At 44.2% G+C, this 20,370-nt stretch overlaps 1 protein-coding gene across 2 annotated transcripts in view; it reads left to right on the forward strand.

Moving 5' to 3' along the window:
• LOC124612358 (terminal nucleotidyltransferase 5C) overlaps positions 1-18,781 on the forward strand; it is a 99,772-nt gene extending 80,991 nt beyond the window's left edge. The window contains exons 1-2 of one of the 2 annotated variants that reach the window (XM_047140514.1): positions 10,581-10,871; positions 14,691-18,781. In XM_047140514.1, the coding sequence (XP_046996470.1) occupies positions 14,736-16,007 (1,272 nt within the window). In that variant the 5' untranslated portion in view covers positions 10,581-10,871; positions 14,691-14,735 and the 3' untranslated portion in view covers positions 16,008-18,781. Of the gene's footprint in view, positions 1-10,580; positions 10,872-14,690 lie in introns of those variants that run through there. The other variant, XM_047140515.1, reaches the window with a different exon arrangement.
• The last annotated feature ends 1,589 nt before the right edge of the window (positions 18,782-20,370 follow it).

Here is a 20,370-nt window from a genome sequence, read left to right on the forward strand (position 1 = left end):
ACCAGTTACTAAATAGGGAATACGAAAGTAAAACATGAAAATATTTACTTACCAAAGTGGTCATGAAGGCTTTATGTAACACTTCACTATCATGCAGGTGGTACTCCTTTAGCAAATACATACCTTAAAGAGCCTCTGCCAGAAAGGCAGTTATAATTTTATGTTAACAGATAAGCACTTCGATAACATACCGAGAACGTGATTATTACTTGCTGAAGCGTCTTAACATTTTTAGCATGCTTTAGTCCTGTTTTAAATTCCGAAATGAATGTCCTAAATAAGACACTGAGATAATACAAATTTCATTTATTGCGTAGTAAGATACTAGTTTCACCATTAATGTCGACACAGGGAGTAGTGAACTTAAGAAACATGCCTCTGTATAAACGTTACATGACGTGCAGTTTCGAAACTGTTTATTAATGTAATTTCGGAAGAGAATTTTCCACGGGGAAAAATAATTAGTTTGGGTCTCATTCAGACGTAGCTGTAAGGGCCTGTCTAAACTGGTTTCCTGAACGTGCTGCACCAAAGCTTCCTTTCAATCAGCAGTGAAATAAGGGTTTTTAAAGTCTTTCGCCAGCATTTGCCGCATCTGACTCTCAAAGACTACTTAATCTTCCTAACGTAAATAGCGTTTTTAGGTAGTGAAGAATGTCAACGAATGCCGGGGTCGTTTCTGGGGAATGGGTGTTGTCGATTTTCTTCTTCCAACGTATACCTTAAGATTCTGCTTTCAACAAAAGTTAAACTCTTACTTGATCGTTCGTAACATACGGCAACTGATCGAAGGAAGACTTCGCCAACAGAATACATCAAAGTGCAATGGTACCAAAAAGTAATGCCGACATTTCACTAAGTAGATGATTTTCTACGCACTTACTGTCAACGTACATACAGGAAACGTGAGTCCAAGTAAGTCTAAGCTAGGGCAGATGTTAGACAAATGCTTAGTGTTCCTGTATAAATTTTGCTGATAACTTCGCCAGGTGTATTGCCATTCAACAAGTTCTGTGTTCACATATTGATCCCATTACTCAAACGAAGGGCTTCGTCCTTAAAAACGCACTACTACATGAAGTAGAACAAAAATTTCATAATGTTGGACAATGTGACATTCTTATCGAAATTCGAACTAAAACTTTCGAACTGTTCTTATGAGGTGTATTTCTTCTTTTCTTGGACATCATCAATACATGTTGATTCATTAGCATTTTCGTACAACCATTTCTGTAAATGGGATGTCCTTTAAGTGCCACAAGACAACTGCATGTTCAGAGCTGCAGCCATTTAGACTACTTCGAAATTTCTCTTACTACCTATACAATAAAATTTATTAATCTTTAACACCTTCAAAAAATCTTCGGTTCTAGAGTTGTCTGAACTGCTTATGGCCCATCGTCTTCTTCCATAAGACTTACACAAGACAGATACCTTGACAGGACTTCCAACGCTTAAATTTCTGCTAAATGCTAACAAGCGTTTCTTCTTCTGAAACGTTTTTCATTCCTAGTTGGCGTTTATAATTTTCGCTTCGTCAATCAGGTATTTTTACACCCAAATAGCAAACTCGCCGAATTTGTTTCGACTCCTATACTGATTGGCTCAGTAGGACCTGATCTCATTACTAATTCTATTACCCTGGTTATCGTAAAACTTTATTTCTAGACGTTATTCATTTCGTCAACTGCCCTTCAGTCGTCTGCCCTCTGAGACATGACGATATTGTAATTTTCAGATATTTTTCTTCTCCTTAAACTTCAAAGAAAAAATCGCGGAGGAATTAGTTTCCCCTTACTCTTCGCTTAATGTACAGATCGAGAAAAGGGGTGGATGAAATGCAACCTTGTCTCATTCCCTTTTCAGCTGTTCCTTCCTTTCTTCCCATATCCTTACTGTTAAAACTAAAGTTAGGTTTTTGTACAAGTTGGGGGACAATTCCTCGCTTCCTGCATGTTGCCCGCAGTACATTCAGAATTGGTGCATTTCAGTCAACATTGTCTGGATCTCTCGAAATCCTCAAGTATTACATAGGTGTACCTTTCTTCAGTGCGTATTCCAAACACGTCGTAGGGTCAATATATTCTCATGTGTTCCTAAATTTTCTCCGGAATAGTTTATCTACTCATCACTAGAGCGCGCGAGGGCTGCAACTAACATCCGGGAAACCCGCGGGCAGAATCGCGGTTTGTGGGTCTTCGTGCTTGGTTCCTCTGTAAACTATGAACGTGGGATGAAATGAAATATTCTTGGTTTAGCCAGAATCAACCAGCGACCATTTGTATATCCGTTCGAACGTCTTACTGTGCCCATGTCACAGTATAACTAGCAAGATTTGAATGTCGAATCAATTGGCGCCAGGACACATTTGATAATCGATTAATTCATTTCGCAACAGATTGTAATTTGCACCACTCAGTGGTCAGCTAATGGCACTATTCCTATGTACACCGTTCGGATTTTACGTGCCAAACTTTTTCAGGGAGATGACACGAGCCACTTCAATACTTCAAACTTCTGCGAATATGTTCAAATTGTCTAAGAACGTAGACAAATACGTGTACTTAATGGTCGTTCTGTGAAGGCTTAAACCGTTTGCATGATGTAATCAGCACGGTTCGAAAGACCATAAATGAACCTATACCTGATCGTACGTCACCAGTCAACAAAGATGTAAGTTTGTTGCCAAGCACTGGCGGTCTACCGTCAATCATGGTGGTGTTCGTAACCAGAACGAAAAAAGCTATCGTGGCACCAAAAAGGCAAGTGTTGTGAGCAGAGTTAGAAGTGAAAAAGGAACTAGGTTTAAGACTTCACAGCTTAAGATGCTTGAAGTCAAAGTAAGTTGACATACGTGCGGTTTTTGTAAGTCAATTCTATTCCCCCCAGAACAGTGACACCCTCTTACCCCCTGTTAAATATATGATGAGCGGTGCGAGAACACACATTTCTGCTTCTACTGCACTCACAAGTTTGTGGCGTCTCACACTCACTGCAGCATAATCTGGCAACGTGACTCGTATATACGGACACTAAGGCAGCCCTCAGTCTCGATGGAGATGTGCCCGCTACCTCGCAGATATTGATTCCAGTGTTAAGAGTGGCGAAGTTTTGTGAACTGTCAGGCCTCATCCCGAAATTTGATGGGAAAGGAGGCAGACTTAAACTGCTCCGTATGTGGGGACCATGATATCAGCTTGTTGAAATATCGTGAGGGCGCTGATGACCACGATGCTGAGTGCGCCTCTCACTTAAAATGATCACTCAGTGAAGCATTCTTTGTGCTGTTAAATTTTTGCTCGCTCTTCGAGAACACCCTGTATATTGCTACTTAACACGATGCATTACACGTGGCACGGGTATGGATACTGAAGAGCAAAAAAGCGCAAATATGTCCACTTGTTTTGGTTTACACGTCTCCGAAGCTACCAGATAGTCGAAAAGCTAGTTCCCTTCCTTCGCACCCCTAACTCTGCCCAAGACGCATCCGCCTTTTTTTACTACGGTACGAGCATTTTTCAGTCTGGTCTCACTACTGGCCGAAGCGATTGTTTCGCGTTCCTGCGTTCAGCAGACTGTCACAGTCGCTGTGACAGCTGTCTACAGTTGGGCCGTGCTTCGCTCGAGACGCGGTTGGTGTCGCGAACGGCACGCCGGCTGTGGGCGACGGCGCGCTCTGGCGATGCTGTAAGTGGAACGAGTGCAGCGGCGCAGCTGCAGGCGAAGCGAGAGCGAGAGCGCGGGTTGCGCAAGCGGACAGGTACAGTTAAGCCGCCAGGCCAGCCACTCACAGCCCGCTCCGCCGCGGCTAAGGATACACTCGCCCACTGCCTGCCGACCGGCCAGTTACCCGCGTACTCTGCTCTCCGCGACTGTCCATAGATTCCACTCCCACGCCAAAAAAAACCTACGTTAATATACACTACAATCTTTGAAATTCGAAGCTCGACACATTTTATGGTTAATCGAACCAATCCGCTCCCTTTGAAAGAACCTCCATAAACATAACATACAGTTTCTGGCGCACATAACACGAAACGAATGGCATTACATACTGCCCACACACAATAACATACGCGAAGTCAGTCTAGCTAGAGACTTTGCCGAGTCCCGTAACTTACCTGCAACTGTAACAGCCATCTAGCAGCAGTTCGAAAACAAGGCAAGTCCGACTGTCCGGTATAATCTACTCTCTTTCGTGAAACATTGTAGCTGTGTGCGGAAGTAGACTTCCCAGGTCCTTTGAGCGCGCAGGTAAGCTGGTTGACTGTTGTAAGCGGCCAGCAGGTAGCTCGAAGACTGCAGCGACCAGATACAGGTCTCTCCCAGCCAAGGACCTCAGTTCGCGCGAAACTTGTGTACTTAGATACTGCTGAATAGTCCCAGTAAAGTAATACGGAATTAAGTGTTTATATATCAAAAAGGGTGTTCAAAAATGGCTCTGAGCACTATGCGACTTAACTTCTGATGTCATCAGTCGCCTAGAACTTAGAACTAATTAAACCTAACTAACCTAAGGACATCACAAACATCCATGCCCGAGGCAGGATTCGAACCTGCAACCGTAGCGGTCGCCCGGTTCCAGACTGTAGCGCCTAGAACCGCACGGCCACTCCGTCCGGCAAGAAAGGTCTTCGGTCCAATTAGTGTCACTGGAAACAAGGGGAGCACAGTGTGCCCTCTCGCACTATTTGCTCAAAACTTAAATGTACTACCGCAGGACCAGAGACTTCCAAGCGAACTGCTTACAGACTTCGTAATTATGATCGAAAGGAAATGCACTTTGAATGCTATTGGACATTGAAATTCATCGTTAGTGAAAGATGATAATGTGTGCCAAACAGGGACTGGAACACGGTACGTCTTTGACGATATGTTCTTCGTGTAATTACCTTACCTTCTGAAGAAGTCACCCTTAGAGGTGACGAAACCTGGTCAAGGTATATAGAAAATCTATGCTACCGATTGGCAGATTTTTACATATTTTTCAAAATTCTTGAACGGTTGAAGTGTTAGCCTTGCCCATCCGGTTACGGTCCCTGGCACTCAAATTTCCAAACCACCAACCACCACGTACACAAGTGACCCAGTGCCCCTGCCCCTTTACCTTCAGTAATTGCAGTTATTCGCCGATTACCGTAAGAGTTACTTCGTGCATATGATCATTATGCTGCCCCGTCCTAGGTTAGAATTCTGTGATCATCTTGTCGGACATGCCTGACAGAATGCAACGTTTTTGATCCTGCATCCTTAAGCGATTATGATCTGAAAAATAGAGGCGACATACGTATAATCAGGGCGATAAGGCCCAATGATCCCTTCAGTGCAAGTGTACGAACACGCTCGAACTCTTACGGGAATCAGCAATTTCCTGCGAGTGACAAGGTGAATAGGCAGGAGCACTGCGCCAGTACTATATAGATAATTAGGAAATTTGTGTGTCAAAGACCGTGTCCAGATGACCGAAGCGGTAAGGGCCATCGGTCATAAAAACAGAAATCCGGGTTAGAGTCCCGATCCGGCATAAGTTTCCATCTTCACCCGTTCACGTATTCCAGTGCCCAGTACCACCTAATGTCATTTCCTCTGGGTCATCATATAACACTCTTCAGGACATGGCGGAAAAACACACCATATGTACAACTTACTTAAAATTTAGTTCATTCAGATCTTTTCAGCAATCTCTTCATACGACAGATCATGGGTCGAACTGTAAGGTACTAACGTTCACTCACGTGTTTTTGAAATTCGTATTTGCGTGTGGTGTGTTCAAAAGTGGCAAAAATAACTTCCTTTTACAGGTGGAGCTATTAATTTACATTTTGTAAAGTACTACCAGTGCTTCGAAAGTACAATAACCTGAATCCTATTTTTCGTTTCTTACCCTTACTTACATTTCCTCTTCATTTGTTACCCATTTCTTTCGTGAAATCTAACTACACTCGAAATTTTTGAAGGCTTTAGAACGTCCAATTATCCAGTCTACTGCAAAAAGTTTTCGTGTTTGCTAAGCAACCCAGTGACGAAATTTGCCTTTCCGTTGGATCTTAGCTCTTTCTTCTTAAAGCAGCTTCAGAATGGTGTCAGATCCTTACCGCAATACTGACAAATAGGATGAACACGTCTGGTAAGCAGCCTTTTTCGTGGACGAATTAAACTCCTAAATTGCATTCTAATGACTTCCAGCCTGGAATATGCTTCGCAGTATTTTAACGTAGAGGTTTCCAGGGAGCCATGAATTGTACAGTGATGTATCTTGCCGCCTACTGACGTACACGCCGGAGATAAACTGCCACTACATTCACGAATAGCTTTGCGGAGCTTCACGTGTTGTCCAGTGGAGCACAAATGTGGTAACAGCGCTGTACCTCAACCTGAGAGTACCCTCGAAGTTGAATTAGTCTGTTGATTTGGTTCCGTCAAGACGACAAACGGTAACACACCAAATTCTTTCGTGGTGATACCACTCGATTGCTTGCGATGTTCGTAATTGCGTTTGATACATTGGAGCTAGCAATTTTCATCCTAGCCACTTTTTAGTGTTGAGTTCCTAGTGAACTATGCGACGACATTACGAACACGATCTTCTAAGGTTTCAGCAAATTCAATGACTCATTTTACTTAAAACACTGGTACTCTGTAAGTCAGACCTTCCTGTTGGTTTCATAGTTCGAAACCAGTGTCTTTAACCTAACATTAGTTCCTGGTGACGACGCTATATAAATACTGCGGTTCCTTCTAGAGGTATGCATAAGTATTTCTGGATAATAAGAAACGAAACGAAGAACTGGAAAGACTTGGGGAGGATTCGAATGTCCATCTTCCTCCATCCTTAGTCACAGAAATGAGCAATAGAAATAAAAAGCAATGTACGTGGTATCCCAGGAAGAATGGCCAGAAGTCAGGAATGAGGAACGACCATTCAAAGGAAAGTCTAGTAAACATACGCTCTGAAACGCATACTTTTCAAGCGCCGAGTACTACTTTGTTTCCGATACTGTGAACCACACCTCCTGCTGAAATAGTGCTTGTCTCTTGAAGTATGCATTTCAGAGCGCATGTTTACTACACTACTTCTATTCGAATGATAGTTGCTGTCACATAGTTGATAATTCCGCCCAGGATACCCTCACGAGGCATATTATAATTCAGACCTTCGTTGAAGGTGTTTAAGTATGCGTGATCGTGAAAAGCTAAGCACAATCTTGGAAAACAAAATTCAAATAATACATTGAAGTATGAAACACATTTACTGGTAACATCGTTACAAACAAGAATGGAACACATGTCGATTGCAGCTCTCACGAAAACTGAAACTAGCAACGAGATAATTCAGCGTTCTCTAAACTTTCTGCTTCATAATATGCAACGCGGGAATATTTACTGTTATTCCATAAATTTAGTAACGTGCCACAGATAAAGCAGTCCGTCAGAAAATTGGTCCTCCGCGCGCTGAAACTTTAACCTGTGGGCTAAAAATCCGCGGAAAGCCGATACTCTGTGGTAAAAATTACTCAATGATGTATTTGGTGAACATTCAGAACTTGTCTTAAGAGATCGGGGAGCGAACCTTCGTTAAATGCTAAACTAAAAAACTGAATCCGTTCAGAAAACGCTTGTGTGGGTAAATGCGGGCTGCCGGTGTAAGCTAGTTCACGTATTTCACTAGTGTCCAGAAGCTCTCCAGCACTACGGAACGTGTCCTGAAAGTCTTGCAAATGCAGCATGGAGAGTAAAATGGCAGATTTGCCAATTGAGCTGTAAGCGGAGAGGCAATTGGATTATCTGCGATAAGGTTCGTTGGCCCTTCTCGTTGCCAACTGAAGCAGAATCGGTGGAGAGCTTGTCAGAGCAGTGACAGATAACCGTTAGGGTTATCTCGACAGCAGGCAGGCGAAGGTCTGCCATTGAATCACTTTTACGTTCATACAGTGGCCTTCCAAGAACGGCTGCTAGTTTTATCTCCCGCCAGCTTTGTAGCCTTCCACCGAAGTTACGCCGCTGATTAATCATTTTGGGGCTGCCTGGTCATTTGAATTTTCGCCAAAATTCAGTTCATTTATATTCAGCACATGAACAGTTTAAATGCTTATATAGAAATATTAAGTGTTAAGTAACAAAGTACCACACGCAGAGGAGCAGATCAAAAATGGGCTGAGTACCAGGAAAGTGATTTTAACCCCAACCTTGATTTTACTTCGTTGAGTTAAGAACAAATAAACAGGACTCGATAGAATATTTTAGTTACTGCCGCTCGTCCAGAGAAGGAAAAGTGTGAAATTGTTGCTGCTGTCGACTATGGGTTCTCGCATCAAATAGTAAAAGCAGCAGCGTCAAAGACGTCTAAAAGGCCAAGATTAACTCTAACCCATTAAAAGTTTAATAAGGAGTGCTAATGAAATGAAATTTCTCGCACAGGTGCCAAGTGAGCAAATAACAAAAGTTTTGTGATTCTTCGACTTCTCCCGGCGTATTTATTGCTCGAACAGTCCACGGGTGTACTGCCGCCCGAAATATTGTGCCCGTTCGACACTATGGAACGGCAGTACACCCGTAGACTGTTCGAACTAACGGTTTGGACATTCTTATGACAGCATGTTGACTGAAAGTAGACTTCCGCGTATTTAGTCACAGATGTGCTGTTGAATAAACGGCTCTCCAGTTTCCAAACGTGCGCAGTAATCACCGTACCATAGGAAATGTAAGATAAAAGTATCCTAGTGCTCCGGGAAGTTTCCATGGAGAGAGCAGACGAGCTGCTTATCAGATAAAAATTGGAGTCTTGCGTGATACTTCAGTGACATGACGTTGTTCGTTCGTTCACATATGGACTTGATTAGACATACTTTACGTGCTTGCATACAGAAATTGTGCAAAAATATTTCCCGAACAGAAAACTATTTCGCAAGCTGGTACCTCTAAATCTTGTTCGCTGCATCCAATATCTCAGTGACGGTATAAATAGTGCACAAAATATGTTAATTCTTCGCTGGGGGTAGGTGGAAACTGCTGCATGGGCAGGGGTGAAAAATTCTGGAAAACCCCCCGAGAACTACTGCTTCGCATGCAAAGTGTTATGGGAAATACTCTTTACTGATGGCTTGATGGCACTGGATGAACTTAGAACAGTTTACCGGTTTCAACCCTAATACCAGAAATAAGATGGAGTAATCGGAAACTGACCCGAGACTACTGACGTCACTGGTATTACTTGTCCGAACACGGTCGCTGACTGCTTTAAAAGGGAAGAAAAACAAATAATAGCTAGTACCATGATAAACTACAAACGGAACGAGGACTGGATTGATAGAACTCTGAACTGCTACAGCCTTATTAACTTGGAATCGCGTTACTGTGATCAAGCCAGAACCGTCAAACGAGTGAATGACAAATTTCAGTATTGCCGCCAGTGTTCGGTATCTGCGGGCAGGCATTTTTCCTTCACTGTGTTCAGTTCTGAAGGTCCATTGGAGACGAATCAGGTGAATAGGACGAGGGCAATTGAGAATTTTTAATTACTGTGCTGGTAAACCCCTTACGTTGTTTGATTTTCAAACAGCTGAGTTGTTTGATTTTCAAACAGCTGAGCAGACATTTCTCTCTTTACTTATTCTGATCATCACTAAACTAACACACACTATTTTTAGCGCAACGCAATCTGACTTTCAATATCTACAAAAGAGTGGCCCTGACTAACAATAACCTGAACGTTTCATGAATCACTTACCTCACAAAAATCTTCGTTACTCTAACTACTGCAATACAGCGAGCGCCAATACTGCCAGCTAAATAAAGGATTATAACTACTGAAGGCAGTAACTACTGGTAGGTATAGTTAGCAAATGAAAGATTTTGATAGAAAACAATGTACGACCACTGTTGGCGGCTCACCTCAAACTGCGCAGCGCTACGCGCTGTTGACATCCAACATTACAATAGCAAATATTCCAACAATGCAAACAAGTCACGGACTTCTCACAGCAGAATCAGATTTTCATATAGACCGCGACGTGGCGTTACCAACATAACAACCTTAGATAGTGAATAGACAAGCAGTCGTCAATGTTCAGAAATAGATGTGACATGCTTGACGCTGCATTCCGCAGGGCGAAATTGATTGTAGAGCTCTTTCCGGCGTCGCTAATTATGACGAACGAAATGCTCCTGCATATTTTTGTATAGGAAAAATGCAGTGAAGTAATGCCACTTCAGGTACTTTCCAGCGTGCTTGGCAGGTGTTATCACTGGGAGTCATCTTTTAAAGCCTTCCGTGTCGTCCTTTACGGCTGCGGCTGTTGCGACGCCTCCGCAGATGGCAGTGACGTCAGGAGGGAGTTTCGGGGGTGGGGAGGGGGGTGAGGCACCGCGCCGCTGCACCGCTGAAGAGTCCTTGCTCCGGTCTCGTCTACGCCGCGGGCAGCGGCCGGACGCCATGTTGAGTGACGTCAGGCGGCCGTCCTTTCACTGTCCGCGGCGTTGCCTGGCAACGGGCCTGCCGTGGCGCGGCGGCGGCGGTGGCGGCGCGGTGGTGGGGAGCGCGCGGCCCCTCTGCCTCCACACCTGCGGCAGCAGCCAGTCACCGCCGGCCGCTCGTCGACGTCGGTTGACGGCTGGTTGCGCTCTTAGTGTGTCCCGTCGCGCGGTTCGCCGCTGTCCGCCGACTCGGCTGCATCGCGCGCCTGACAACCACTGCTGCGCCCGCGCTCCCTTTCTGTTCCGACGTTGCGCGCGACAACGCCGGAGCTGGGATACGTACGAAGGCACTGCGTTCCGTCCTACGGCGTCTAGTTCAGTAGACGCTGGTCTGTGCATGGAATTGGCACGCTGCTGCTCCAGCTGACAGTCGCCTTGCGAGCAGTTCACTAAACACGGTACATACCTCATTCATCTTCCTGATTCGTGTGCTTAATTTTTTGGTGCATAGAGCTTCTGTGACGCAACGTTTAAATTTTTTAGAAATTTATTCCCGAGTCTTCATCGGTTAAGCAACAACACTCCTAATACCATTGTCTTCACGCTGTACATAATCGCGGAACTTACTTTCCCCTGTGCTACAGCAGACAAGCTTCTCGTCACCGTAAAAATGTTGTCCGCGTCTATGGACTTGCCTCGTTGAGTGCTCATCGGTACGCTCGTCCTACTTCGTGTTAGTGCATAACATCGTTAGTACAGTACTCCTAAGAGCACTGTACGTGGTGCGGCGTGCTTTTCACTTTTTTGTGAGCCATCTGTTAGAGGATTGCGCGCGCCGTGGTGGGCCCGTAGCCGCGCTGTTACGTAACAGTGCTGCTAGCCTGAACTGTGATTCACGCCGCTATTGCTGCATGGCTGGCGACTCACACTCTACATTTAAGCTGAATTTCTCTTCATTACCTACAGATCAACAGAAGTCTTACAGAAACTCGTCGAGAAGAGGTCTCAAACTTTTGTCACTCGTTTACTAACTGGAGAAATTCACGTTGATTGTGTCAGTGCAGCAGAAACGAGAAACCAGTAAACTCATGTGGACAATGGGTCTGAACACACTATAGCTTTGTTAGTGACTTGAGTGCGCTGTGGATGTGCGAAAACGACTTCAAAACATCCTAGAGCTGTCTGCCGTCAGCTGTTGCCACCGCGCAAATTTTGTTTTTAGAGACAATTGCACAAATAACCAGGACTTGATGAAACGAATGTTACACCATCTTGAACGCGTCTTGCTATCTGGCACGATACGTAATGTTACCGTTATCCTCGCATTGTGGTTGGAGACCTGCATTTACTCCCAGTCCTGTACCCAAGAGAAAGGCAGTAATACAGTCACGGCATTGTGCGAAGATTACTTCCGTAGCTGTTGACTCTGTAAATTGTAATACGGGTCAGTAGGTTTCCATTCACTTTCGACTCAGCGAAGTAGTCCGTTAAACAGTCGGCTTCTTAAAGGTACTGAAACAGTAATTGCATTTGTAATGTTTGCCACTTCATTTTGCGAGCAAAACGGTGTTTGGTTTAGAGTACTCCAGAGTGTCTAAATGTTCAGAGGTTAGCCAGCTGCAATGGATGAAAACCTGTACGCTATCGTACGAGAACGTTCGTACAAAATCGCTAAGAGGTTGCATTATATTGTTAAGAATCAAAATGAGAATGGTTTTAAAATTTCCAGTAGGATTGTAGATTTGTAGTGACAGCGTATCAAGCAAATGTAATAATGACTCTAAAACATTTTTTCAGACAAAGACAGTTGTGCGTGTAGTTCCTTATCGGCCTTCATTTCTTTAATTTTTTGCTGACGTGATGGACAGCCAGAAAATTTAACAAAGATCAATGTTGGCATTACAAACAATCTTCCAGGAGTGTTACCTTTGCGTGTGGTTTCGCTAGTGTTAACCTTACTGCCTTAGTTTTCATTTAAGCAGTTTTGTTGGGCAAAGTGCTCAGTTCGACAAAGTTCGTAGTCTGAAATGGTAACTATGCTCCGAACACGTTAGTCATCGGTAGCCCATTTCTACATTTGTTACCATTTTTGTTTGATTGCTTCTAGAATTACTAGGTTTTAACCTCGTACGCATAAGCTGCAGTCTAGATTGCACTGGGCCGTGGACGTCCTGAGATCAGTTACCTGATGGTTTAAAACGTCAAATACGGTCGTTCAGGATATTTGGCATAAGGGACCAGTTACCAATCTGATGAGTATTTCAGAGTTCCGAACACGTCAGACCAGTAAATGAATCCAAAGCTGTCAACTAGTTGCAACTAAAGGTGATTTTATTCGACCTCTTGGTCATAGTTTCGCCGCATGTAATCCCGTATTCTGAAATTCATGCAACTAAAATTTCACATTGAGAAAGACTTGTGTGGTTTATTTCTACATTGTAACTAATCCTACATGACGAGCCCTTACCATAGGGGCCAACATGTTTAATAATGTATACAATGAAGCCCACTGACAGCATATTTTCATGGAACAAATATTGGTAACTTTATTATTAGGTGTTTCCCAGTGTGAAATTTTACTTAAATTTACGTTTCTGAAGTCTGGTTTACATCTGTCGAATACTTGGGCAAAGTTTCAAACTGGCAGACTGCTTTGCATTCATTTACTAATCGGAATTTTAGATCATAACATGAACAGTTAGATATATCACGTAAAACAGCATGAAATTTCGTGGCTAAAGGAAACTACAAATATCCGTGCTGGAATGAAAAACAGTATCGTAATGGAGAAACAGCATTAATAGGAGGCATTACTTTTGAATTCGTCAGTTTGAGCCTGCTCGAGGTTACACGCCTGCTGGGCTGACACTAACCTCCGAAGCTAGGTACCGTCCTCAGATACGTGCCATGCAGTACAGGATTTGACAATTAAAATACAATGGATCATTAATATATTTTAAATCAGCCCAATCAAACGATGAAAGTTTTTATGTTTTACATTCTTTAGTTTTAAGACTTCTTTGATTGCGCTGAGAGTCGAAAACACCTTAGACATCATAGCTAATTCGCTCTTTCGACCATTCTTAAAATCTTGTAAGGCATATAGGCATATTCCAGCTTAAACTACGTCGGAGTGGATCATCATGAACTTGTTTCATCACATTTGTGTGTGAAATCTTATGGGAGTTAACTGCTAATGTCATCAGTCCCTAAATTTAGACACTACTTACGTTAAATTATACTAAGCGCGCGCGCGCGCACACACACACACACACACACACACACACACACACACACACACACACGTCTGAGGGAAGACTCGAACCTCCGCCGGGGACCAGCCGCACATCACAACATTTCAGACGTAGAAAAATCGCCAGATACATGACATAAAGACGTGACACAGACATGTTACTTTCACATTTCGAAGTGTGGTAAAGCATGAAAATGGTTGACACCGCTATAGTGACACATAAGCGGAAAGCGACCATGTTGTTTTCTAAGTGTATGTTTTGTTCCTTCATCTGTCAGTGCACCGTTCATGCACGTTTTCCATGTATCCACCCTTCTGCGAAGTATTTTCATTTTTTACTCACTCACAGCGATAGTCGTGCTTTCGACATTCAAAGATCAGATTCAATAGCCAGGATCTGATAGTGTTACTGATTAACTTAGTCCAAAGTATTTTTTATTTTTCTCTCCATTTCTAATGTTACAGCCCCGTTTCCGTTATAATTGACCGGGCTGTTATGCCGAGGTCGGTTGATGAATTCTGTGTCAATTCCCAACGTTTCGTCTCAGACTGCGGGAGACATCTTCAAGGGGGTCCGTAGCTCGATGGAAGGACCAACACACCCACTGGCTCAGCGAGTCAGTAGCGAGCCAGTGGGTGTGTTGGTCCTTCCATCGAGCTACGGACACCCTTGAAGATGTCTCCCGCAGTCGGAGACGAAACGTTGCGAATTGACACAGAATTCGTCAACCGACCACGGCATAACAGCCCGGATGATAATGGACACGATATTTCCGGCCGTGAAAGTCTATTTTACTAGCCCCGTTTCCGCAACGCAAACAATGTTTTTCCCGAAATCTCCCGACACTAGTTTCTTCGCCCTATTGTGACTGACGTGCAGCATTAACGTGAAAGGCAGCAAAATATTGTACCACCATTGGACGTTAATGTCGCAAACACTTGCTATAGATTACGGGCGTGCGCAGCGCTAGTAAGCACTGTCTCCTGCAGCGATGCTGACTGGTGTGTTTTCTGTCGGTTGCAGTGTGGCTCCTTGGAGATCGGCGAGGAGCGTCGTCGGCGCGTCAACATGATGGAGACCCTGAGCCAGGTCAGCGAGAACTCGACCGGCGGCAGCGGTAGCGGCGGCCAGCAGCGGCTGGCGGTGCTCAGCTACGAGCAGGTGCGCCGCCTCAACGACGTCATGGACGAGGTGGTGTCGATCCACGGGCGCGGCAACTTCCCCACGCTGGAGGTGCGCCTGCGCGACCTGGTGACGGTGGTGCGCGCCAAGCTGGAGGCGGAGACGGGCGTCCGCGTGCGCGACATCCGCCTCAACGGCGGCGCCGCGTCGCACGTGCTCGCCACCGAGTCGCAGCCCTACAACGACCTCGACCTCATCTTCGCCGTCGAGCTGTCGGGCGGGCGCAACTTCGACCGCGTCAAGACGGCCGTGCTGGGCTCTCTGTTCGACCTGCTGCCCGAGGGCGTCAGCCGCAAGCGCATCACCACGTGCAGCCTCAAGGAGGCGTACGTCTCCAAGATGGTGAAGGTGAACCACGACGGCGACCGCTGGTCGCTCATCTCGCTCGGCAACTCGCGCGGCCACAAGAACGTCGAGCTCAAGTTCGTGGACTCGATGCGGCGCCAGTTCGAGTTCTCCGTCGACTCGTTCCAGATCGTGCTCGACTCGCTGCTGCTCTTCTACGAGTGCAGCGAGCTGCCCATCGGCGAGAACTTCTACCCGACCGTCGTCGGCGAGTCCGTGTACGGCGACTTCCAGGAGGCGCTCTACCACCTGCACAAGAAGCTGATCGCGACCAGGCACCCGGAGGAGATCCGCGGCGGCGGCCTGCTCAAGTACTGCTACCTGCTCGTCAAGAACTACCGGCCGGCGCAGCCCGACTACATCAAGACGCTCGAGCGCTACATGTGCTCGCGCTTCTTCATAGACTTCTCGGACATCAACCAGCAGCGGGCCAAGCTCGAGAACTACCTGTGGAACCACTTCGTCGACGCGGACGAGGAGCAACTCAAGTACCAGTACCTGATGCTGCTGCACAGCGTCGTCGAGGAGTCTACGGTGTGCCTGATGGGCCACGAGCGGCGGCAGACGCTCGCCCTCATCGAGGAGCTGGCCTACCGCGTGCTCTTCGCCGAGCAGAGCCGGCTGCTGGCGGCGCACCACCAGGCGGCCGCCCCCGCGGCCACCGCCCCCGCCGCCCCCGCGCCCACCGCCACGCTGCTGTACACGACGGGGCACGGCCACGTGTTCTACGCGCCCGTCATCCCCACGTGCACGTGCGCGGGCGGCGCCGCCGCGGCGTGGATGGCCGCAGCTGCCGCCGCTTGCTCCTCGTGATGTTCGCGCTCGCGTTCGCAGCTGCGCGTTCGCGTCCACTGCCGCCCGGAGGCGGTCGCAGCCGCAGCGGCGGAGCTCTTCTGCAAACTGTGAACGCGGCGGCCGACGTCCGCCCCCGCACTCCGCCGGCTAAGGAGGTGCTGGCCGCTTACCGCCTCGTACCCAGAAACTGTGCGACGGGAAGCTAAAAAAAAACAAACCCATAAACTGTTTCACGAGTTAGTCGTGACCGTGACTACACGTCACGTTGCGGCACTGAACCTACTGTTGAGTCATAAAAAAAAGCGAAAAATATTTTCTAATAGCATGAATGCACGAAAAATGACGAAAAAAGTGGACAAAACGGACTTAACAGGAAAAAACACTACGCTAAAAAATAATTGCGACCAAACCATTCCGAGATACACAACTCGTTTAAATTGATTTGGTGTGTGGCTGTGAAAAAAAGCTCCAAAAGAAATAAATGAAATTTCTGGTTGTGCTGTTTTGAATTACTAGGAGGATAAGTTTCAATTTTCTTTTTCATGAATAAGGTAGAATGCAGCCTGAAGTTACAATATGCAGTATGTTTAATGCTTTTATCTGGTAACTTGGTTGAAGATTTTTTGAAGTAATGGAAAGTTTTCTTGAAAAATTGTAGGTAAGAGGTTTGAAATCATAAAGTTTCTTGCAGATATTTTAGATTAGGTTTTGTATAGTAGTAGTAGCAACAGCAGCAGACAAGCGTTGAGTATTCCAAAGTAAACTGAGTGATGATACGTTATGCCCCTTGATGCTCATGTTTGTTTCCGTATGAAATTACTTGTTGACAAAGGTTACTTGCAGCGTCCGCGATCAGTTCAGGGACATAAAAAATTCAGCACGGAGATTGCCAAGTTTTCTTTACCATCTCTCTTCTGCCAGTTACAATAGTGGAGACGTGAGTTTTTTTTGGTGAAAAGTCCATACTTAGGAATGCACAACTTTCGTCTGTTTACATAACCGCCTCTTTGTGTGGCTGTCACGATGGTTCCGTATTGCTCGGTTATACGTGCCAGTTGACCTCGCTGAGGCGAGCAAATTCGCTCGCGAGGAGAAAGGGAAACCGGCCTGTTAGGATGTAGGCTGTGCTTGCAGGAAGTGCACAAAAGCTTCACGATTGAGGGATCCTTTTTTTTTTTAAAGGATGACTCCACGTGAAGTGACCCTACGAAGCCAGAGGCGGGACGTAATACGTTCGGTGCAACTTTGAACGGGTACTGTAGAGTGTGTTCAGAATTTCTTTAAAAAATGTCGCAAGTAATATTTATAAATATAGTTCCATGAAATCACAAAAACAGCTGATGGTTTTTACAGACTACCTGAGTAATTTGGAAACATTTTAAATTTTTAAGAAAACATGAGAAACACGAATTTTTATCGTTTTAGAGTTAACGAACAATAGACATTAGAATTAATCTTAAGAAAGGTAGAGGCACACTCTCCGTTAGTTCGGTGTTCGGCAATTTTTTTATTTCTTGCCCAAGTGTGAGCACTTTAAGCATAGATGAATTTAGATTTGCAAGTACTGTTTCGTAAGACTGTCAACGTTTGTCTCCACAGTGAAATTATGCCCAAACTGTGAGACTCGTATTTTTTTGAGCATTGCACATTAATTCTCCTAATTCGTTAGCACTTTTCTTGCGTGACTGGAAGTTTTAGGAACTTTTATTATGTATGTGTGATTGCTAGTTGCGTGGCTTTACCAGGAATGACAGAAAAATGTGCAGAATATTGCTTTTTTGTTGTTGATTATATTCCAAATATTAGATCTCAGTAACATTTCTTTATGACCGTCGGATAAGTTTTGGGAGTGATTAAGCATAAGATTTTTTTCTTTGCATGACGTGAAGTTATAGGTTGTCGTTAGGTTTATTACGCATGGTATTGACTTTAAAGTAATAAAACTTTCAAACAGCATTTCTTATCACTAGTGATTAAGTAAAAAAAAATTAATTGTATCGATGTGTATATATCAATATTACCTATTTAAAGAGGAAAGGTGTATCTTCAAAGTTCGCTTGTAATGTGCTCTGGCTTCGAAGCCAGATGTGTTTAAAGTGACACTGGCTCGTGATTTGCGCTAGCTCGCAACCCCTGTCCCCCTTTCAACGTATTACAAATGATTATATCGGGTGCCAAAGGTTTAAAAGATCTTGCTCAAAAGAACGTCAGTGAGAGAGAAATGAAGGAAATTAGTGTGCTGTACTGCCAATTGTCGTTACTCGTGACTGTTAATGTTCACACCATATCTGGAGCACATTGCACGCCTTTGTGAGCGTGTAACATTATTCAGTAGAGTAAGCACGTAGATTGGTAGAACTTCAGGCTGCAATCCCTCTAAAGTGGCATTTAGGCAGTATGGAATAGGCAATAAGAAGATAGTTATTTTAATTAAAAATTTCTTACAAGAGATGTATTTTGTTTGCAGATAGCAAAGAAATGTTTTGCCATACTGGTAATTTGCTTAACTATTAAGAGCCTTTGGCTATGAGAATACTATAGTATTTTGCTTAAAGGTTGAACTGTCTGATTTAAGAAAAGTTTTCATCTTCTGTATTAAGGTCCTTTTGGCAAGTGTACTTGTCTGTTGTTTCATAACATACTGGAACAATTTCGACTGACACTAATGTTACTCCCTGCATTCCCCAATGTCTGCTTAATTATTTTGTTACCAAATAATTTAGGTAAGCATGAACTTGGTGGGGAATTACATTTTGATGAAAAAAAGTTCATTAAAGTACATAAAAACCTGACACGTTGTTAGCATATTTATTGTTCACCTGCCTGACTTCCTTTCCTCTCGCATTGAATCTTACATGACTGAGTTTGAAGTGCAGTGCCCAATAAACAGGGATACTTACCAGAAATCCCAACAGACTTTAAAACTAGTCTTGTGAAATTACATTATGATGGCCATAAAGCATGAATCTAATTTTGAAGACATGAAAGTTCCTCACTAGAATTAAGCTACAAAATTAAAATCATAAAAAGTAGGAATTTTGATAGCTTATGTTAGATGTGAACTAAATTTCAAACGACTGTGGTAAGAAGCAACTGATCGTGGATAAAACAGGTGGATGGCTAAAACTGGTGAAGCCACTGGGCAAAGCCACTAAGCTATTTACAAAAAGCATGCTCTAAAATTGGCCATCAGTGATGGTTTACTTTAAGACCGACGGTGTTGTAAGTTCTGTACTGAGAAGTGTGCATATAGAGAAATGTTCTCAACCGCTGGGCGAGGATTACGTTGCGTAATAGCAGCGTTAACGTCTTTCGAAATAACTCCGCCGCTGTCAAAGCGTTTTATGCTAATCATCCTGTTGCTTGGTAGCGAAGCTATCTGGACGTGTGTGCAACCACCATACTACGGGACAACGGAACACTTCAGATAACATAGTAAATCTTTACACTTTGTCACCCACAGAAACAAGAAAATAAAGGTAGCAAGTAAAAACGAATAGCTCTTAAGATGCTCGTATTGAGGTTACTGGCGTTCAGTGAGCTTTTCTATCGGTGGGTTTGTTATTAAGTCCTTACGGCGGGATTGCGCATTACATCAAACTAATTTTTCATTAGACTTCATTAGCTGAATGTAACTAGGCGCAAGCCTGGGGAGGGAGCAAAAAGATAACGTTCACGTAAAAACGGTATTTCATTCTTCACTATCTTTCATTTAGGTCTGCTGTATATCAATTTCCAAATTAGTTTCTACACAATGGCGTGTTTAACGAAATACGTTCCTGATGTTGCTATTTAACATGTGTGACGCTAATGTCTGAACATAAGGCCTTCTAGATTCTACCAGCTTAAAAAAAAAAAGTTGATGCCATATATAAAACTTTCAAATGACGAGGTAGTAGATGTGATACATTATGTTTTAGATGTGAATATGCTGAAGCAGTGTTGCACTTAACACTGAAGACTACTGCATGCTTCGAATTAAGGCATCCGGACTACTCGTCTCTAAGCATCTTGAACACAGGTAGATCGGTACCACATTACAATTCCACAGGAGAAAGTGATAATGAAGCCAGTAATGTAAATCAGTTCTGAGTAGATGATGCCTTGTAGATATCTTCAGATAACGATGTACTCTCATGTGATACGGAGAGATTGCGCAAGTGTTCTATTGTTTACGCTAAGACAAAGGTGGCAAGTCTCAAGAACTTGTGTATGAAACACTCCGATTTAATAGTTAAATACAACAGCAGGAATTCTTGATTTCGGATTTATTGGGAGTTTCGTAGCCATTGAAAGAAAGTAAAACATGGACAGCTTTCGAAGACATGATTTCCATTGGATCTTATCTAGTCCAGATATTTGTTAGTATTCCTAAACCACT

The sequence above is a fragment of the Schistocerca americana genome, chromosome 4 (assembly GCF_021461395.2).
Source record: "Schistocerca americana isolate TAMUIC-IGC-003095 chromosome 4, iqSchAmer2.1, whole genome shotgun sequence".
Classification (NCBI taxonomy): Eukaryota; Metazoa; Arthropoda; class Insecta; order Orthoptera; family Acrididae; genus Schistocerca; species Schistocerca americana.